The 23,466-nt window shown below is 37.7% G+C and overlaps 1 protein-coding gene across 8 annotated transcripts in view; it reads right to left on the bottom strand.

Moving 5' to 3' along the window:
* Positions 1 to 23,466, bottom strand: part of NEO1 (neogenin 1) — a 219,602-nt gene that overhangs the window by 120,149 nt on the left and 75,987 nt on the right. For all 8 annotated transcript variants that reach the window (XM_049852788.1, XM_049852791.1, XM_049852794.1 and 5 more), the window contains one exon: positions 16,159 to 16,295. In XM_049852788.1, coding sequence (XP_049708745.1) covers positions 16,159 to 16,295 — 137 coding nt within the window. The remainder of the gene's footprint in view (positions 1 to 16,158; positions 16,296 to 23,466) is intronic.

Below are 23,466 nucleotides of genomic sequence, written 5' to 3'. Positions count from 1 at the left end.
TCTCCCGCATTCTTATCATGAGGAAATTACTATGATTAAAAGCCTAAAAAGCAAAGAAAAAAAGGCAGTACCCATTTGAGAAATAACTGAGAGAAAAAATATTACAGTATAAAACAGAAATAGAAATGGATGACAAAGACTGGCATCTTGCCAAGTGATGCTCAGTTTTGAAAGTGGAACGGAACACCCAGCTCACCCAACAGTCATTTGTCAGGATTTCAAAGTTCGCAAGCCAGGTCTGTCCATGTAAAATTCTACTTCAAAACTACAGATGAAATAATTTAGGCCTGTGATCATTATTAAATCAGATCTTTCACACAGAAATTCCTCACACAAGTATTTTTAATTGTTTTGACTGAATATTCATTTCTGACTCATAATGTGATGTCAAGAATTCAAGAAATAAATTTCCCTGTGAAAAACATCAAGTGTCATATTTCCCTTCTATTTTCTGAACAAGAATCACCTAAATCAACAAAACCAGAATGAGATTCAGGGATACAACTGGCATTAACATTGCGGCTTTTATCATCCTGGGCTGGAAATGTTTAATTACTTCTCTGAATCACCTCCTGGATCCTTGAGGATGAGGACTGTGCACACTTGCCATGTGTCTTCAGTGATACTGGATTTTGCCTTCTGCCTATGTGCAGCAGGTACTGAATAAAGACTGTTTAAGAAATATCTTTTTTATTATTTTTAAGATAGCCACCGAAACCTTGTATCTGTAATCATCGAAAAGAAAAAATCAAAACAAGAAATGTAGGGACTGGGATGTAGAGCTTCTACCCCAACCAGCTTCCTTCAGAGTAGTTCCACCTTTATCTATTGTAAACATTTGCCTTCCAAGTAAGATCTGAGTTCCTTGGTGCAAAAAAAAAAAAAGTTTAAAAATTACTGACATCATCTCAACCCTAAGGTATTTCTCTGGACAAAAAGCTCGAGAGTCCTGGGTGGTACAAATGCTTAACGCATTTGGCTGCTACCCAAAAGGTTGGAGGTTCAAGTCTACCCAGAGGAGCCTCAGGAGAAATGCCTAGTGATCTGCTTCCAGAATAATCAGCCACTGAAAACTCTCCTGAGTCCAGTTCTACTCTGACACACAGGGGGTCTCCACGAGTTGGAATTAACTTGACAGCAACTGGTAACCTATCATTACAAATGGAATTACAACAAAGCAGAATAAATTTGGATTCATTTAAAATCTTTTTGGCAGTTATCCTCAGAACTTCTGTCATCATTCTCGGTATTAAACTTTCAGATAAATTGAGGGTAACTGTACTATGTTGAGGTAAGATATTCCCGTTGTGGCCGAATGGAGTAAGATCCAAATCAAGTGTAAACTGGGTTTACCTGAAAGTGCCATCAATAAACATTTATGGTAAGGGCTGAGAGCGGAGGAATGGAGAAGAAATCTGGAATCAAGAAGAAACCTGTTCTAGATACTCTTTTCACTAGAAGATTATCTTTCATGTGCCCGTTTTGGAGCTTCTGAGTTTTATTTTTAGTAAGAAAGGGGCTGTTTCTTTATTCATAAAACTGATCCACTTTTCCTGCTGTTATTAATTCTGGCTGTCATCTCTTTAATGAAAAAAGAGGAAAATAACTAAAATGAAAGAAGAGGGTGGGAAGTTTAAGAGACTCAATATCTTTATTATGAAGCATGTATTGGTAATATGACTAAAATTACTAAAAATTCTTCCTGGCATGAATCTCTTCACCAAATTCGGTGAGTCTGATAGCCCCCTGTGAAGACAAAGGAACAGAGTTCAATAAAAGAATAATCAATACTATATGGAACACATTCCCTCAAAAAGGCTGAATATGTAACAGACTCAAGGAAAGACAGCCAAAACTAATGAACAAGAGCCCCAGAGCGGGCTAATTTAAGAAAAACGTTAAATTCTGAGGTCAAGATAGATAACCTAAGAGGTACAGTATTGCCAAGAATAATAGCCAAAACTTACTTATTTCTGGGCTGGAAGAGGCATACGCATTTGCCCTCAAATTGCAATTCTTAAGCTTTTTAAGTAAAAAATGAAAAATGTTTACCTAATATTTTGTTCAATCTACTCTCCTAGGCAAGGAGGAGCCTACCACACACAGACCTAGGTGAGAGCCTAAGAAGGGAAACAGGGCACAGAAGTGGGGTGTGAATGGCCTGGCACACAGACCACAAAACACAGAGCCAAAAGTTATCTGATGGTTGTGGTATGGGACAAAACCAAACAAAATCATCTGAGGAGTTATGCTGAATGAGCCCAGGAGGAAACAGAATCTAAGTTAAGTAGGCAAAAAAGAAAGAAATTAAGGAAAACAAAATCAAGTGAAGGGGGTTGACAGAAAGAAAAGGTCCTTTGAACCCCAGGGAGGCATTTTTATGACTGCCTACAATGCACCAGGCAGTGTATTAGGCAACTTCCTCACAATACTACCACAAAGAGGGAATTCTTATCCCCATTTTACAAATAAGAGCTGAGGCTCAACTAAGCCGATTAATTTGCCAAAATCACAAAACCAGAGACTGGAAAACAAGGACAAGCTTCCAAAAACATACTTCTTTTCATCATACCAAATTCCTTCTATGAGGTGAAGCGCTGATCTCTTAGTGATTTTATATAAACCAGGGATCCGTCTCTATACCATGACTCCTGCTTATCTGCCCCGCAAAGCTTCCTCCTGATTGCAATAATTCTGGCAACAAAAAAACCACTGCAGAGTTGAGTTCCTCTCATGCTGCACCTTGCCTAATGCACAAACAGCGAACGGGCAGAACCTCTGGCACATCAACAGCTTCTCTATTCTGCAAAATCTTCATATAGTCAGAAAGCACACAGCTGTATTCCACTTAAGTCTCTAACCTTACATTAGACTTCATTTTGTTTCATGTGGATAGTCCTCGTCTTTTCTAGAATACCTGCAAGTTCTCTTCTGAAGGTGGTTAGTTACCATGGAAATGAGGTTACTATGGTTCAGAATAAATTTATATAACTATGAGAAAATTACTTCAAGCTTACAGAACATGAAATCTGCTTGAAGTCAGCATGACCACTGATGCAACAAAAATCTAAGAACTGCAAACCAACCCCAAATGATTCAGGTCCTGATATAGGATTATAAAACAATTCCAAAGAATTTTCTAATTTATAACAATGGCTTAAAAGCATTAAGTTTACAATGTGAAATTCTTAAATATTCTGGGCACGGATAACATACTCTTTTAGAATGTATTATAATCTATTACTCAACATCTTACCCAGAGGTGGGACGACTACATTCTTAAATCCTTCATTTGCTGTCAAATATGCAGTTTCAGGCACTACGTTAGGTGCTAAGGACAAAACTCAGCCTTGTCCTCAAGGAACTCAGTCTAACAGGGGAAAAAGACACAAACTGTATTCTGAAAATTAGAGGGTCTAGGGCTCAAGAGGAAGATATATAAGGTTTCTTTCCAAAATGGTAGAGCATCTCATGGGGTTGGGATTAAAGATGAAGGGATTCAATGCACACAGTACTGAACAGTAATGGCAAATAAGGATATAAAATTTTTAAGCAGTAGAGATGGCAGCCTGTGGAGGATGGCTCATCTTTAACGGCTTCCCTTTTTTTTTTTAAGTTTATCTTTGTATATGGAAAACATCAAAAGGTCAAGAATGGGAATAAAGATGATCGAGCACTGCTTATAAACATACGTGCAAATGAAGTAGCAATATGACCTCAACTATATAAATGAGGGTAATGGCTCATCTTCCCCCAGAATAATCCTTCAGGAGGATATTAAAAGAAAAACAAAAAAATCTGTTTCACACTAGAAGTCTGAAAAAAACAAGGTGTAAAGAAAAATAGGAATAATAAAGTAACCACAGACATCAAATCACTCTACTTGTCACATGTAACAATTTCAATAAAAAGTTTCATTCAATCATTCAACAATTGTTTGCTGATAATCTACTATGATAAAAATGATTAAGACTAGCCCTGTCAATAAAGACCCTAGTTTAGTAGTAATGGGAAAAGGTGCACAAGCAAATCAAGCAGAAATACTACTAGTAAAAAGGCAGCTGTTTTAAGAGAAAAGTTATACCTGAGGGTGAGAGGATGGTTAAGAAAAGCTTCATGGGGGGTCAGCTGAACTAGAAGGAACATCAGGAAATTTTAGCTGGAGGTGAGAGGATACAGGGAAACTCAGCTGTCAAACAACATATTACATTCGGCTAAATGCAGTTTGGTAAAGATGACTCCATCTCCATCCCAGGTTAGGTGGAAGAGTGCCAGGAGTTTAATTAATTCTTCTTTATAACAGCCCATTAAATAGATAAAGAAACCAAGACACAGGTAAGTTAAAGAACTTGGTCAAGTTCACGCAAACTAAGTGCCAAAGCTGAGACTGGAACCCTAGCACCTGGGTCCAGAAATGCTCTTAAATACTTCTCCATGGTGTCTCTCCAGTGAACACTTAAAGAGTTGACTGTGAAAGGTCTGGGTGTGCTCTGTACAAATGCCGTAAGGAGTTTGCTTTTTACCCTGAAGTCAAGAGAATACAGCAGTCTAATGAATGTGAGCAGAATGCTGTGAATGACCACTCGGTAAAGGAAAGTGAAATCATGAAGAAGACTGTGAGAAAAGAAAGCGATCAGTGTCTTCGATGGGGGTGGATATCCGAGGGAGTAGAAGAGGGAGAGGAGTAGAATGACATTAGGCTGTGGCTAGAGAGAAAGATGATGGAGTTTAAAACTTCAGTGGTAGATTAATTATGTGTACAAAGTCAAGGGGACGGCCAATTTAGAAATGTTTCAATATGCCCAACAAAAATATAAATGGAAAAATTTCTTTTTTAATAGGAGTAGAGAGGTGTCACAGACTGTTAAAATGTTTTAAGACCAAAGGAAAAATCCCTGATAAAAAAAAAAAAACAAAAACTCATGACCCATTTTAAGTGTTATCGGCAATTTGAGATGACAGGAAATACACAATGGGCTAATTCACGTCACAGATGAATTCATATTTAACAGATGAAGAATGAACTCATAACCTTTTCTGCTTTAACACTCACTATGGCATTTCCTGTAGCTGTAACTTCTTAAAAAATAACAAGAGTCAGACACATATGACTATATATATACATATACATATACATATACATATACATATACATATACATATACATATACATATACATATACATATACATATACATATACATATACATATACATATACATATACATCTCCAGCTATTTTACATTAACTGCTTTTCCCATCACCCAACCATTAAGCACCAGGAAAAAAAAAAAAGTACTTTCATTTAAGGGGTAAGGTTCAAAACAAAATTTTCCAAATATGTTTTTATATATAAGGACTTCTTATCTGTCAACAATAAAAAAGACAGCATGTGACACATATTAATGCTACAGCTTGAATTATTGTAACTGCCACCCAGGTTACGAAACAGAACACATCAGAAGTCCTCACTGCAAATTCAGTCACTCTTCTGCCCCCTCCAAAAGTAATCACTCTCTTGACTTCTGAAACCACAGATTGGCATTGCTTGCTTTTGAACTTTATAAAAATGGACTCACACACTATGTATTATTTTGTGTCTGGTTTCTTTCTTTCAAAGTTATTTATGAGATTTATCCATGCTGTGGAATGTAGTACTGGGCTGCCAATTTTCATTCCTGATCCTATGCCATTGTTTGATTGGGATACACCATATTTGTCCATTCTATAGTTGCTGGACATCTGAATTGCTTCCAGTTTTCAGTGAATGCTGTGCACGCCTTTTGGTGCATAACCCAAAGACCAACCCAGTGCCGTCGAGTCGATTCAGACTCATAGCAACCCTATAGGACAGATGTTTATACATTTCTGATGAGAATACTCCTAGGAGTACAACTGCTGCAACAAAGAACATGTCTATGTGTGGTTTTAGTAGCTTTGCCAAACAGTATTCTAAAGTAACCGTCTCAATTTATACTCCCACCAGCAGGGGTCTCCATCCCCTAACCAACACCTGGTGGTTGGTAGTCTTTTTAATTTCTAGCTATTCTGGTGGAGTATAGTGGTATCTGGAACCCTGGTGGTACAGTTGTTAAGAGCTCAGCTCCTAACCAAAATGTCAGCAGTCTGAATCCACCAGCTGTTCCTTGGGAACCCTACTCTGTCCTATAGGGTCACTATGAATTGGAATCGACTCAATGGCAATGGGTTTGGTATCTCCTTGTGGTTTTAATCTGTATTTCTCTGAAGACTGTTATCAGTTTTTTAAATGTCTAGTAGCCACCTGGAAATCTTCTTCTGTGAAGTCCCTGTTCAAGTCTTTTGCCCTGTTTTCTACTGGCTTATCTGTCTTTACCTTATTGATCTGTATATTTCTTTAAGGGTCTACATCAGGGGTTGGCAAACTTTTTCCGTAAAGGGCCAGGTAGTAAATATTTTAAGCTATACGAGCCACAAGGTCTCTGTCACAATTTCTCAATTCCTCTTTCGTACCATGAAAGCAGGCATAGTCAATATATAAATGGATGAATGTGGTTGTGTGTCAACAAAACTTTATTTATGAATAAAACCTGAATTTCATCAAATGTCCACTTGTGCAGTGTGCCTAATTACTTCTATGTGTGGCCTTTCTAGCCATGGTCTTGTAACTCCCACCCAGGTGACTGGGCAGGACTATGTGATAAGGTAATTGTGGTCCACCAAGGGGATTGGTGAGTTTTGCCTTAAAAGAGAGCCAATTCCAGAGTAGAAAGGAGGATAAGAACAACCAGGAGTGGGGAGCATGTCCTTTGGACCTGGGATCCCTGTGCTGAGAAGCTCCTGGAAGCAGGAGACCAAGAAAGAAAAAGAAAGCAAGCTGTAACCCTGAAGATGATGAGAAGTGGTGGCAGGAGAGACCTAGCAGGAGACAGCACAGTGGGCTTCCTGGCCCATGGAGGGAGAAAGCTGAGTGTCTCTGTGGAGAGGACTAGGGCCAGGGAGAGGCATGCCTGCCAGCACAGTTGGGAAGAGGCTGTCCTGATGGAAGAACTGTATCCCGAGTGTTCCGGAGCCTGAGCTGAACTGTTACTTTCCTAATCAGCTCCATAATCATGAGTATGGTTTGTGAGTTCTACGTGGTCACTGCGATGAATTACCAAATCCAGCAGAGAAGTAGACAGTGCTATACAAGGGACGGTTGGTGTCAGAATTAGCAAAAACGGTGTCTGGCCTCTGCCTCATGGGCTTCAGCCTTGTGCTGTTGATCTTGGTTCTCATTCCCCGTTGTGCGGTTGGAAGAAGTCAGACACACTGCCTCCATGCCGTTTTTACAACATGTCATAAAACATTCTTCTTCTTTTGAATTGTTTTAGCCATTTAAAAAGGTAAAGAACATCTAGGCAGAAGGTCAATAAGGGAACAGAGGGCTTGAGCAACACTCTAAATCAACTAGACCTGACAGACCGATACAGAATATTCCATTCAAACAACGGAATACACCTTCTGCTCCAATGCAAATGGCTCATTCTTCAGGATAAATCATGTGTTAGGTAACAACATAAGCTTCAATCAATCTTAAAAGACTCAAAACAGGAGTCTGTTTAATTAATCTTACAAGAATATCTTCTCCAACCATGATGGAATGAAACTTGGAATCAGTAACAGAAGGAAAAGTGGAAATTCCACAATGTGTAGAAATTAAACAACACACTATTAAATAATCAATGAGCCATAGAAGAAATTTCATGGGAAATTAGAGATGAATGAAAGCACAACATACCAAAACTTATGGAATGCAGCGAAGGCAGTGCTCAGAGGGCAATTTATCGCTCTATGTGCCTATACCCCTATTCCTCACTTAATGACATGGTTAGGTACAGCCTACGGAATGGGAGAAAATATTTGGTAGCCCACTTAAAAAATGACCAAAGGATAAAAACACTCAGCAAAGCAGGACTAGAAAGAAAATTCCTCAATACGATAAAGGGCATTTATGAAAAACTCACCACTAATATCATATTCAATGGGTAAAGACTAAAACCTTTCCCCCTGTGATCAGGAACAAGGCAAAGATGTCTGCTTTCACCACTGCTATTGAACAATGTACTGAAGTTCTAATCAGAGAAATTAAGCACAATAAAAGAAATGAAAGACATCCAAATCAGAAAGGAAGACGTGAAACTATATTTGCAGATGACAGAATCCTACATACAGAAAATCCCAAAGAAACCACAAGAAAGCTATTAGAGCTAAAAAAACAAAATCAGGAAATTGCAGGGTACTAGATCAACACGCAAAAATTAGCTGTTTTCTATACACCTGTGATGAACAAGCTAAAAAAGAAATTAAGAAAATAATTCAATTTATAATATCGAATAGAAAAAAATATTAAAAACAAACCTACTGCTGTTGAGTCAATTCTGACTCACAGCAACCCCGTAGGACAGAGCAGAACTGCCCCATAGGGTTTCCAAGGCTGTAAATCTTTATGGAAGCAGACTGCCACATCTTTCTCCTGTGGAGCATCTGGTGGCTTTGAACTGCCGACTTTTTGGTTAGCAACCGAGGGCTTGACCACTGCGCCACCAGGGTTCCTTGGAATAAAAATACTTAGAAATGAATTTATCCAAAGATGTGAAAGACCAGGAGGTACACTAAAAACTATAAAACACTGCTATAAGAAACTGAAACAGACCTAAGTAAATGGAAAGACATCCCATGTTCACGGACTAAAAGATTTAATTGCTAAAATGTCAATACAAAAGTGATCTACAGATTCAACACAATTCCTATCAAAATTCCAACTGCCTTTTTTGCACATATGGAAAAGGTAATCCTCAAATTCATATGAACTGTCAAGAGTCTTGACTCATGGTGCCTCCATGTGTTAAAGATTAGAGCTGAGCTCCATAGGGTGTTCTTGGTTGCAATCTTTATGGAAGCAGATTGCCAGCCAGGCCTTTCTTCTGTGGTGCTACTGGGTAGGTTCAAACCACCAACTTTTAGGTTAGAAGTTGAGCACAAATTGTTTGCACCACCCAGGGACCTTTCACACCCATGAGGATGGCTAATTTCAGAAAAATATAAAATAATACACGTTGGGAAGAATATGAGAAAACTGGAACCCTTATGCATTGCCGGTGGGAATGTAAAATGGTGCATCTGCTGTGGAAAACAATTTGATGGGTCTTCAAAAACTTAAACACAAAATTACCACATGATTCAGCAATCCCACACCTACACTCCTGTGTGTATACCCCAAAGAACTGAAAGCAGGGACTCAAACACCCTGGTTCAAACACACTTGTTCATTACAGCATTAGTTACAATAGCCAAAAGGTAATAACAACCTAAGTGTCCATCAGCAGGTGAATAAACAAACAAAATGTGATGGATACACACAAAGGAATATCATTCATCCATAAAGAGAAATGAAGTTCTGTTCCATTTCATAACATGGATGAACCTGGAAATCATTATGCTGAGAGAAATAAGTCATACACAAAAGGATAAACACTGTATGGCCCTACTTATATGAAATATCTAGAATAGGCAAATGCATAGAGACAAAAGTTTATCAGTGGTTGTCAAGCGCTGGAGGGGTGGGGGGAATGGGGAGTTATTGCTTAAGGGGTACTGAATTTCTGCTTGGGGGGTGAAAGACATTTGAAAATGTACAGTCGTGACTCTGCACAACATGGTGACTGTTATTAATGTCACTGAACTGTGCACTCAAAAATGGTGAAAATGGCAAGTGTTCTCTTACATATATTTTACAATAAAGGATTTAAAAAATAAAGAACATAAAAGAAGGAAAATAATGACAAGACAAAAAATTAATGAAATAGAAAACAAACCCATAAAACTGAAAGAATCATCACAGCAAGAGTCAGCAAATCCAAAAGCGGGATCTTTTTAAAGAAAAATAACATCTATAAACCCTTGGCAAGACTCATATGAAAGTAACAAAGGTCTTCATTTGGATGAGGGGTCAGCAGGTACATCTACTCCCCTGGCTTGCTTTTATACAGCCTTTGAGCTAAAAATAGTTCTTTTATATATACATATATATATATATTTTTTTTTTTTTACTTAACTTTGTGTTATGAAAACTTCCTGGCACACAGAAAAGTTGAAAGAACAGTACAACGAACACTTGTACAATGTACAATAGACCCCACCACCTAGACTGAAAAGTGTTCCTATTTTTTCATATTAGCTTTATTTATATATATATGTATTAAAGTATATACTTCTTCTGCAGCATTTCAAAGAAAACTGCAGATATCATACTTCACCATTAAATCTTTCTGCATATATCTCCTAAGAATAAGGACAGTCTCCTTTGTAACCATAGTATCACTGTCACACCTAAAAAATTAATAATAATTCTATCATCTAATATCAAATCCATATTCAATTTCTCCAATTGTACTAAGAGTATCTTTTATAACTATTTTTTGAACCAGGATTCTATCAAAGTTCACATGTTGTCTTTGGGTCTATGTCTCTCTAATCTCCTTTAATCTAGACCATCCAAGCCACCACCACCACCACCACCACACAAACACATACTTTTTTTAGGATGGCTTTGACTTCTTGACTTTTTTGTTTGTTTTATATAATTTATTGCGGTAAAATAAATATAACCAAAAACTAAATTTTTAACCATTTTAAGTAACTATATACAATTCAGTGACATTAATTATATTCATCATGTTGTGCTACCATGGGTTCCAATTTCTCCACATCCTCACCAGCATTTGTTTTCTATTTTTCTGATATTAGCCATCCTACTGGGTGTGAGGAATCTGGGTGGTGCATATAGTTAACACGCTCAGCTGTTAACGAAAAGATTGGTGGTTTGAGTCCACCCAGAGGTGCTCAGAAGAAAGATCTGGAGATATACTTCCAAAAAAAATCAGCCACTGAAAATTCTGTGGAGCACAGTTCTACTTTGTCACGCATGGGGTTGCCATGAGTCAGAATCAACTTAATGGCAAGAGGTGCTTTTAGTGAGTGTGAAATGGTATTTCACTGTGGTTTCATTTGAATTTCCCTATCAGTCCGAACTGACTCCATGGCAATGGGTTTGGTTTTCGGAATGGGCAATGACATTGCGTATCTTTTTCATGTGCTTATTGGACATTTTTATATCTTCTTTGGAGAAATGTCTCTTCATTTTGGCCATTTTTTAATTGGGCTACCAAATATTTTCTCCTGTTCTGTAGGTTGTCTCTTCACTTTCTTGATAAAGTGCTTTGATGAGTAAGTTTTTCATTTTGATAAAGTCTAATTTATCTATTTTGTCTTCTGCTTCTTGTGCTTTTTATGTCATATCTAATAATCCATTATCAACAACTAGGTCTTGAAGTATTATCCCTATTTTCATCTAAGAGTTTTATGGTTTTAGAGCTTATATTTATGTCACTGATCCATATGGAGTTAATTTTCATATATGATGTGAGATATGGGTCCAACTTCATTCTTTTGTATGTGGAGATCCAGTTGTCTCTGCACCATCACTGAAAAGGCTATTCTTTCCCCACTGAATGGACTTGGCACCCTCATCAAAAATCAGTTGTCCATAGATGTATGGGTTTATCTCTGAATTCTCAGTTCTACTGTGCTCAGTTGCTAACTGAAAGGTTGGCGGTTCGAACCCACACAGTGGCTCCATGGGAGAAAGACCTGGAGATCTGTTCCTGTGAAGACTACAGCCTACAAAATCTTATGGAGCAGGTTCTACTCTATCACATGGAGTCACTGTCAGTCGAAACCAATTTGATGGCACCCAACAACAACAACATACCAGTACCTAACTGCTTTGAGTTCTGTGGCTTTATAGTGCAGTTTGAAATCAGGGCATCTAAGTTCCCCTACTTTATTCTTCCTTTTCAAGATTGCTTTGACCATTAGAGACCCCCTGCAATTCTTTTATTTTCTTTGGGTTTAATTTGCTATTTTTTTTGTAGTTTCTTGAGATGGATATTTAAATCACTGATTTTCCAGCCTTCCTTCTTTTCTAACATATGCACTTAAGGATATAAATTACCCTCTAAGCATCCCATTACTTTCCCAGGTCATTATTAATTCAAACTATTTTATGATTTTCATCATCACTTCTTTTCTGACTCATGAATTATTTCAGGGTGATTTACTTAATTTCCAAACACTTGGAGATTTTCAAGTTACCTTCCCTTCCCACCCACCTCAAGGTACTTTTTTTATAATTAATTACAACCTTAAGCCCACAATGGTCAAATCTGTATAATTTCATTTCATTGAAATTTGCTAAGACTGACTTAATGGGCAGTATACGGTATATTTTGGTAAATGTTTCTTGGGCACTTATAAAAAATACCTGTTGCCATCAAGTCCGCTCCAGCACATGGCTACTCTATGTGTTACATAGTAGAACTGCTCCATAGGGTTTTCTTGGTTATAATTTTAAAGGAAGCTGATCGCTAGGCTTTTTTTCAGAGGTTCGAACAGCCAACTCTTAAGACGGTAGTCGAGTACAAATCATTTGTGCCACCTAGAGATCTTTGTAACAAAAGGGTTTATTAATTTGTTTGGTGCAGTTATATGAAAGTCAAACGGTAAAGTGTGTTAACTGTGTTGTTCAGTTATGCTATATAAACACTTTGGGGCTTTACTTCACTTTTGTTTGTTTTGGTCTGCATTTTCAACCAGTCACTAAAGAGTGTTAAAATTTATTGCTATGACTGTAATTTTGTCTACTTCTTGTAGTCCTGTCAGTTTTTGCTTTTCACGTTTTGAGATTATGTTATGAAACACATATGTATTTAGAATGGTTTTATTTTCCTGGTAGGTTAATTCTTATCAATATGAAATCTCCCTCTTTATCTAATAATCCATCTTGCCTTAAAGTTTACTTTGCTTGATATCTGTACTAGCTTTCTTCCAGTTAGTTTTTTGCATGACTTTTCTTTTTCCAGCCTTTTAGTTTTCAATTTTTCTGTAACCTTATATTTAAGACATGTCTTGTACGAGCAGTGCATACTTGCGTTTCTCAAAAATCAACACCAAATGTAATCTAATTCTTATTCCTTTGGAGGTGGTCTGCTCTTTGTCTCTGGAAGGTTTTAAGTTTTTCTTTGATATTATCTATCACTGCAATCTAAGAGTGAGTTTTTCCTTCTCTCCCCTGTTTAGTAGCCTATAAACCTTTTCATCAGTCTTTAATTCTGAGACATTTACCTTAATTATCTCTTCAAATATTTTCTCCTCCCTTTTTTTCTCTCCTCTAGGGCTCCTATTTATCTGGGAAGAGTGCTTCTACACCCAACTGTCATACCTCATTGCCTTCTCAAAGGGCTCCTCAATCTCATTTTCCTACTCATGAATTTGTTCACTAGTTGTGTATCTTCAACTATCACTCAATATGCTACATTCTTTATTTTTCATTAAAAGCCTGAGCTTTAGACCAGACTAATTTTTACATTTTTCATACCTAGTGTTTTTACCTGGCTCTACGTTTTTATGTTTCCTCGTTCTTGTACAATATTGCTGGTATTGTCCTTTATCTCCTGAAGTATGTTTATCATGCTTATTTTTAATTTTTGGTCAATCTTTTCCATTAATTCTCAATCAGATGATATATATTATTCACGTAATTCTCTTTCTTTTATAGTAATTGTATTATGCAGGTGGCTAGTTCTGCCGTGAACTAATGTTCCTCTGGGGTTCCAGCCACTCTGGCTGGTAAATGTTTACAGGCCAGGCCCTAACTATATCCAACCAAATGAACTTAAGGAAATGAAGGGAATAAGTCCCAGAGCAAAAGTCCCAGGGACCTCAGTACCACTGTTGTTTACTCCAATTTACTGGGCATTCCACTGGCAACACAGTCAAATGCCTTTGCATAGTCAATAAAATACAAGCAAACATCTTTCTGGTATTCTCTGCTTTCAGCCAGGATCCATTTGACATTAGCAACAATATCCCTCATTCCATGTCCTCTTCTGAATCTGGCTTGAATTTCTGGCAGTTCCCTGTTGATGTACTGCTGCAACCACTTTTGAATGATCTTCAGCGAAATTTTACTTGTGTATGACATTAATGATATTGTGTGATAATTTCTGCATTCTGTTGGATCACTTTTCTTTGTCAAGGACACAAATATGGATCTCTTCCAGTCAGCTGCCAGGTAGCTTGCCTTCCAAATTTCTTGGCATAGACTAGTGAAAAAATGGGAATTCTAGAACACTTAATTGTGTTCATGAGGAACCTGTACACAGACCGAGAAGCAGTCATTCGAACAGAACAAGGGGATACTGTGTGGTTGAAGATCAGGAAAGGTGTGTGTCAAGGTTGTATCCTTTCACTATACTTACTCAATCTGTATGCTCAGCAAATAATCCAAGAAGCTAAACTATATAAAGAAGAACATGGCATCAGGATTGGGGGAAGACTCACTAATAACCTGTGATATGCAGATGACACAAAATTGTTTGCTGAAAGTGAAGAGGACTTGAAGCACTTACTAGTGACAATCAAAAACTACAGCCTCCAGTATGGATTGCACCTCAACATAAAGAAAACAAAAATTCTAACAACTGGACCAAGAAGCAACATCATGATAAATGAAGAAAAGACTGAAGTTGTCAAGGATTTCATTTTACTTGGATCCATAATCAATGCCCATGGAAGCAGCAGTCAAGAAATCAAACCACATATTGCACTAAGCAAATCTGTTGCAAAAGACTTCTTTAAAAGTGTTAAAAAGCAAAGGTGTCACTTTGAGGACTAAAGATGCGCCTAACCAAAACCATGGCATTTTCATTCGTCTCATATGCATGTGAAAGCTGGACAATGAATAAGGAAGATCAAAGAAGACTGGATGCATTTGAATCATGGTGTTGGCAAAGAATACTGAATATACTATGGACTACCAGAAGAACAAACATCTGTCTTGGAAGAAGTAGAGCCAGAATGCTCCTTAGAAGCAAGGATGGAAAGACTTCGTCTCATGTACTTTGGACATGTTATCAGGAGGAACCAGTCCCTGAAGGAGGGTATCATGCGTGGTAAGTAGAGAGTCAGCAGAAAAGAGGAAGACCCTCAATGAGATGCCATTGACACAGTGGCTGCAACAATGGGCTCACGCATGAGAATGATTGTGATGATGGCGCAGGACCAGGCAGTGTTTCGTTCTGTTGTACACAGGGTCGCTGTGAGTTGGACTCAACTGGGACAACAACCGTATGAGTAGTAGTGTAAGGGTGTGATCCGGGACATCTGGAAGGTCCAGCTCTGCTTTCTTGGCTCAGAATGCCCCACCTCCTGTAGACTTCCCAATTGACAGGCTTCAACCTAGGAAGACTCCCTGTTCCCAGTGCTTTTTATCCCTAAGAACTTAAATATGAAACCCCGTCCAGAAGAGTTGTCTGTGCTTACTCTTTTTCCTAGGTGCTGCTGAGTCGGTTCTGACTCATAGCGACCCTGTGTACAACAGAATGAAACACTGCCCAGTCCTGCGCCATCCTCACAATCATTGCTGTGTTTGAGCCCATTGTTGCAGCCACTGTGTCAATCCATCTTGTTGAGGGTCTTCCTCTTTTTCACTGAACCTCTACTTTACTAAGCATGATGTCCTTCTCAAAGGACTGGTCCCTTCTGATAACTACTCACACTACTGCTAATAAAAATAACAACAACTAATCTGAGCTTTTACCATATTCTAGTTATTATTCTTGGAACTTTACAAGTATTACCAAGCTCACTGCCGTCAAGTTGGTCCCGACTCATAGCGACCCTATAGAACAGGGGAGAACTGCCCTATAGGGTTTCCAAGGAGCGCCTGGTGGATTCAAACTTCTTACCTTTTGGTTAGTAGCCATAGCTCTTAACCACTATGTCACCAGGGTTGCCTTACAAGTATTAGCTCCTTTAATTTTCAAAAACTCTATGAGGTAAGAAATCTCAGTATGTCCATTTTACAGATAAGAAAAACGAGACCTCAAAGAGATTAAGACAATTTCCCATAGTTATACAGCTTGGAATTATAAGAGCCAGAATTTGAACCAGGCAGTCTGGTCTAAAACTCAGGCTTTTAAATATTATGCTATACTCCCTTTCCCACATTCATATTAAACAATTAGCAAACCCAAAAGGAACATAAGATTTTTTATTTATACACTGAATATTTACATACCTTGCACTGTAAGCTCTGCTTGAGCTTCGATTGTCTCATTTCCGTTATCGGCTATACAAAAATAAGTCCCAGCATCATCCTCAGTGACATCGCTGATGTCCAGGCTGCCACCTGCCAGCAATACCAATCTTTCAGAGCTGCAACAAAAAAACAGTCATGCATTTCACTACTTGGAAAATAATACCTGAGAAACTCTCCACATAAAACAGAGAAAACACTTAATATGGCTACAGACTGACAAACTCATATAAGATTTTCAGAATTTAATTTACTCCAATTTGTTCTGCTCATATTTTACAAGCATAAAGACCACAAACACAAACCAAAATGTTACAATGAGTTACCTTTGACGTTTCTAGTTATTCCCAAAGGGAACCCATTTTTGTGACAAATTCCACCACCACCTCCATCCCTATTCTCACTATTCTGCCCAGTATTTTTGCAAAGTAAGTGATTTTGAAGTCTAGATGCAATTTGAGAGTCACACCACCACAGCTATGCCACACCAAGATTATAAAATGAAAATAAAAAGAGAAAGGGCAAAATGTCAGATCAGAAACGTAAGTCACTGAGTCTCAGTCACTACTCAAAGTCTCCTCTGATGGTTTGGCTAGTAAAGAAAGAGAAGAGAGAGAGAAGGATGGTTGCCAGAGAGCAGCTACCTCGGTGTTATCGCTGGGCACAAATCATCCACCATCATGCCATTATCAACAAGGACACTGAAAGTCACTGACACAACTCCACAGACTGATTTAAGTCTATTTAAAGAGAAACCAAAACGATCTTGAACCATTAAGAAAGAAAGCACAAATCAACATTCTGATCGAACTTTTACGAAGTAAACAACTTTAATTTGGAAAGTTATAAGCTAAATCAAACATATAAGGTTCCTGACATAAAGCAAGGGATGTAATTAAACCTAAATTCATAATTAAAGCTACCACTTTAAAAATCACTTTCATAAATGATGTAAATTTAAAATCTAGTACCAAAAACAACATGAAAGAGAAATGGTGTTTAGACTGTAATAGATGTACATAAACTGATTTTCATACATCAGATTTTTCTCTCAAATCTTAATATTGTTACACATTTCCACTCTGTATCTATGCTCAACAAAAAAAATGTTCTGACTATAAATAGGTTTTTCATAAGAGTTCCTTATGAAAAAAAGAAAAACTCAGAAGAACTTACTCTCCAGTCCGACTCACATTTATAATTCTTATGCTAAGTAAATACACACTGGCTTAAATTTCAATATATTGTGAGTTTAGATAATTATAATTAGTCTTCCTGAACCTGATAAACAAGATTAAGTTTCTGGACACAGAAAGGTGAAAACCAGAATCAGGTTTGATGACTTCTGCGAGGAAATGCGACCCCGTAACTGGTGGCATAGCGGTTAAGTGCTACGGCTGCTAACCAAAGGGTCGGCAGTTCAAATCCACCAGCCGCTCCTTGGAAACTCTATGGGGCAGTTCTACTCTGTCCTATAGACTCGCTAGGAGTCGGAATCACCTCAATGGCTCTGAGTTTGGTTTTGGTGGTTTTTAAGACCGTGACTAAACTTAATCAACTGGCCTTCCTATCTGAACCATCATAATCATATTCTCAAATCCCAACTTTATGAGATAGAGTAGAGGAGGAAAATAACATAATGGAATAGAGCAAGAATGAATGGGATAAAATAGATAAGACAGGGCTTTGGTGCCTCAAAAAACAAGAAAAATACACAAAAATTAAAATCCTACGTCTTACCTTTAGACAAAATGACTACAATTTAACATTCACAAATGGAAAATCAGTTATATATACATGATACCCAGCTGAGATGGACATAATTGGAAACACCAGTTAGTACAGTATTTTTTGAAATTGAGATACAGTCATTTATATCTAATAATCATTCTACTCGTTATATCTGACACTGGTGTAACTGAGTGCCAGGAGAGTAGTAGTCAATCTTTCTTAATGGAGTTGATTTTACTCCTCTTAAAAGAAGCCTGAGAGGAAGGATGCCCATTCGCTTAGCAGATTTCATTTAACTTGTTCATATACGTTTAATCATAGTAATAAAGCAATCAAGCTTTTAGAACTCTAAAATTCAAAGATGCAGGCAAAACGAACAATATGTGAAAAAGTTTGGGTAGTCAATGGACCTGAGTTAAGTTGTGTTGCTGTACATAAAGAACGTGTGTGTGTGTCTTGTGTGCATCTGTGTGCGTGCACACACATGTGTTCCCATCCATGAGAAGCCCAGGGTCAGTCTGGAGGAGCTTGGTGTGCTAAGGAGACAGGTTTTTAAGCATATGAATCACAAGATCAGATTTTACAAAGAACCAAGAAGAGGGGGAAAAGACTAGAAGCAGGAAGTTTGATGGGGAAGTTACTCTAAGGTTCCAGAATTGATGATAAAGAGATTAACTATGGTGTAACAGTAAGAGTAAAAAGAAGGCAAAAAGTACTGACTACACTTACAGTGGGGCAATGAAGTAAAGAGGAGGGATTTATTTACTCATTGACTTAACAAATATTTATTTGAGTGCTTGTTTTGTGCCAGGAAGCCACTGCGGATACAGCAGTGAGCAAAAGAGGACACAGTGCTCTCGCGGAACTCACTGGGAAAGACAGAAAAAAAGGTAATCTGACGATATGGTAAACCAAAAGAAACTGCCAGAAAACTAGGGATGCATTCAGAGCTTTAGCTTTTCCTGACAAAGTATCCCTAGAGATGAGACCTGAAGAACGAGTTGAAGTTAACTAAATAATGGGTGGGAGAAAAAGAAAGAAAATCACACGCAAAAGAATCATGGCAGGAAGGAACACAATGTACTTGAGGATGTGAAAGAAACCAATAAGGCTAAGTGTAAGAAAAGAGAGAAAGACGAAGCTGAACCCAGATCACACAGGCTTGGAAAGTCATTTTAAGAATTTGAGTCCTTAACCTCAGAACAATAGAAATCCATTTAGCAGTTTTAAAAGTGGTTAGAGGTTAAGAATGATATGGTGAGATCTGAACTCCGAAAAGACTGCCACATACTTGGAATGAGGCCAGAGTACATTTGGGAAGAAAAGTTAGGAGGTTATTGCAGTAAATGAGGTGACAGTTGACAGTAACTTGGAATAACGTGATTGCAACATAGATGAATTCCAGAGATACTTAGGAATGAAATGACGGGACTTGCAGATGGGTTGCAGAGAAGCTAAGGAGGAAAACCAAGCCAAAAAAGACTGGAGGGTTAGGGCAGCAATGTGAAGGGAAATGCAAAAAAAAAGATTTTATTGAGTTTTTTGGTTGCTGTTGCTGTTTGAATTAGAGGGGTAAGAATTTTTACAGAAAAAGTTGAAAGGGGATTCACGGGAAGTAATGGAGAAAACGGGAAGTAATCAGATCTGAAACAAAAGGCTTTATTCAGACATGTCCTCCTTTAGAACAGCGGGAAAGGACAGGCAGAAGAAAGGTACATTTTATATTCTCTCTCCCTTTTCTCATTTTCCTGCCTTCCTATGGGTTACTCGAATAGGCTTTAAAATTTCACTTTGTTAAAGAAAATTGTGGTGATGTTGCACAACTCTGAAAATATACTAAAAAACTTTGAGTTATATCTCAATAAAGTGGTTATAAAAATTCCATTTTGAAATATCTACAGTGTTTTTGGGTATATCTTTTAGTGGTTGCTCTGGGTGTGTATACATATATATTTTTTATCACATCACAGTCTACTGATGTTATCATTTCACCAATTCGAGTGAAGTGTAGACACCTTAACACTTTCCTTTATATCCCTTAACTTGTCCTGTTTGTAGTTGTCTTAAATATGTCCTCTATATACATTTAAAGCACATCAACTGTTATAATTTTTACTTTAATCATTAAACATACTTTAGAAAATTTAAAGGAAGGAAAACTTATGTTTACCGATATTTTTGCTAACTATATTCTTTCTTCCTTCCTGCTGTTGCAAGTTTTCTTCATTTATGTTTTCCTAACTGTTTAGAGAGCTTGCTTTAGCATTCTTTTAAGATAAGTCTGCTGGTGACAAATTCTCTTAATTTTGCTACATCTGAAAATGTCTTGATTTCACCTTCATTGCTAAAGGCTATCATTGCTGCATATGGGATTCTGAGTCCTCTTAGTTCAGCGCTTGAAAATGTTGTGTCGCTTCTTTTTACCGTCTATGGTTTTTGATCAGAAAGGCATTCAAACTGTCTTCCCCCTATAAAAAGTTATCATTTCTCTCTCAAGGTTTTCAAGGTGTGTTTGTCTTTAGTTTTCAGAAGTTTGACTATAAAGTACATTAGTGTGAATATCTTTTGATTTATGGAGTTCAGAATTTGCTCAACTTCAAAGTTTTAAAAAGGATAATATATACAAAAATATATACCCCCCCCCCCCCAAAAAAAAGTATCTACAGTTAAAAAGAATTTGAGAAGTTTTCAGCCATTTATTTTTTTGAGTACTTTTTCAGGCCCACATGCTTCTCCTCCTTTCCAGGACTCCAATGATACAAATGTTAGATCTTTTGTTACTTTTTTTTATTGTATTTTTTTCTCTGCTGTTCAAAGTGGGTCACTTTCTATTATTCTATCTTCCAGTTCAGATCCTTCCCTCTGTTCCCTCCATTCTGCTGTTGAGCCCATACACAAGAGTTTCTTATTTCAATTATTCTATTTCTTAGTTCTAAAATTTCCATTTGGTTCTTCTTTATTAGCTTCTATTTCTTTGCTGAAATTTTCTATTTTTTTTAATCTCTAATTGCTCATTGAAGTATTTTTATGACGACTGTTTAAAAATCCTTGTCAGGTAATTCCTATGAGGTGGAGATCAGACATACCTCCACTCTTCAACCTTTTTACCTATTCTGACACCTGCCACCCCCTCCCAGGACACTCTCTACTTCTTTGCTGGGTTTGATAATCTGCTGCAATGGCCACACAGAACTCACAGACCATACTCACAGTTAAGTTGTTTATTACCGAATGGGATATAAATCGGGATCAGGATCAAAAAACGAGCAGGTAAAGTCTCCCTTCTTCAGCACAGGACAGCTCTCTCAGCAATTCCTGGCCATGCAAGCCTCCTCTCAGCCCCCTGAAGACAGGCTCCTCCTCTTGGCCCTGCTGTCTGTCACCACTGGCTCCACCGCTGGGCCCCTTCTGGGCCTGTCATCGGCTCTGCCACTGGGTCCCTTTCCAGGCCTCTCACTATCTTCAGTGTTACAGCTCTTTTGGGAGGTTCCTTGCCTCCTCTCTCTCTGCTCCCTCTCTCTTCTTTCTTCCTTCTACATCTTCTCAGATTCTCTTCCTGCTTCTTTCTGTCTCAAAAAGCTCTCTGAGGCTGGCTGCTTAAATACACAAATTCCTTGTCAGTTTCAAGGCATAGTGCTGCTCCCAGGGCCATGAACTGACCGATCCTCTCTTGGTAGGCCATGGATGGTTCATTTGCATAACAGGTTACAACTCACCTCATCTGCACAGTCCATTGACCAATCTCTGCAAGGTACATACCAATCACAGGGCAGGCTAGACCCCAGGACCAGACAAAAAGTAGCAAACCAAATTGTTTACAGCTTGCCCAGGAAATGTCAATCAACTTGGACAAAAGTAACAAACTCTCTCAGTTAGGAACTAGGACAAAGGTAACTCCTCAGGGCTTAGGGGGAAAATTTCTCAAGCTATTTTTCCAAAGAACCAAGGCAAAAAGCCACAAAAAGGAATTCATTTCACCACAATGAGGCAAAAATAAAACTCAAGGAATTTGCCACCACATTGTTTTTTGGGTCCCAAGGTCCCTAGCCATTCTGCCTTCATACACAGTGTTTCATAGTCTTGTTTGTTTGTTTACTTTATATATAATGAATAGAATTTTTAGTTATACTTTTTTTTTTTTAGTGGAAGGAAAGGGAGAAAAAAATATATCTACTCCATCATCTCGGGAGTCCTCCTTTTTTTTTTTTTTAAATAACCTAATTTTTCCACATGAATTATATAATATCAGGCATTTTTATAACCTGTCCCTTTGCAGGCTGGTTCTATCATTCCACTAAAAGATAACATTATTTGATTACTAAACTACATTCTGCTTTCAGTCATCTTGCATAGTAGCATTTGTGGTTTCTGAAAATTATCTCCCTTTGAAATAGAACTATTCAATGAATGGGATCCACTTCCACCCCACTCTTGAATTCAATAGCTTTGTTTGGTTGGGCCTGAACAAATTTGATCAAAATGTTAAATAAAATCATCAATTTTTAGATATTTATAAAAACCATGGTCATCTTTAAAATATTCATTTTCAAAGAGGTCTTAAGATCAGTAATAGAGAAGAATATCTTATTATTTAAGACATTTTTACTAGACCTAGCCTAGCACAATTTAGAATTCTTGCTACTTTTTTTCTTTTTGAATTTCTAAATCTTGAATTTGGGGTCTAAACAATTAACTAAGCCTTATCTCTATAGGGCTCTGGCAGACACAAAGATATTTTGAGTAATTAATTACCTACATCTAAAGTGAATTTTTTTTTTTAAAGTGATACACTCCTGTGTTTCACTTTCTTCTATTTTCCTACATTGCATTCAGTCAATCAACCAAAATATATTCACCACCACCCCCATTACGTGCCAAGCACTGTGCCAGGATCCGGAAAGACCAACGTGAACAAGACCAACTCTGTCCTACTCTTAGATTCCAATGAAGTTTCCTGAGACAGTCATATACCAAGGCAGTGCTCCTAAAATTTCCACCATCTAACTCAAGTACTTAACCAGGAGCCTAGAGAACTAGGCAGAAAAAAGTCTATTCAATCTTAAAAGTCTCCCGATTTACCCCTAAAATTCAGAGGAAAGTCACTAACCACAATATATCCACATTTGCTTTAATTAAAAAACATCCCCCCCCCAAAAAATCTTTAAATGAAATGAGTGTTCAGGAAGATACATAATATTTATACTATTATATATGTACCCCTGACCCACTCACACCCCATTCTGAGAATCACTCTACTAAGAGAAAAATTCTCTAAACACCCTATGTAAAATAGCAATCTTACCTCTACTTCTCTAGGCATCCCTATAGCCTTTCTCATAAATTGACATTTTAATCTGACTACTGTCTGACTCTCCCCCACTAGAAGGTATGCTCCATAACAGCAAGAACTGTTTGATTCACTACTGTATCCCCAGAGCCTAGAACAGTGCCTGACATAGCATTCAATAAATACTTGCTGAATAATTATTGGATAAACAAATAAAAATTATAGGAAATCCTCATTTATATTTCTTCTATAAATTACCAACTACCATATTA

This window comes from Elephas maximus, chromosome 13, assembly GCF_024166365.1.
Source record: "Elephas maximus indicus isolate mEleMax1 chromosome 13, mEleMax1 primary haplotype, whole genome shotgun sequence".
Classification (NCBI taxonomy): Eukaryota; Metazoa; Chordata; class Mammalia; order Proboscidea; family Elephantidae; genus Elephas; species Elephas maximus.
The sequence above is the reverse complement of the archived record's forward strand: the minus strand, read 5'-3'. Positions and strand labels throughout refer to the sequence as shown.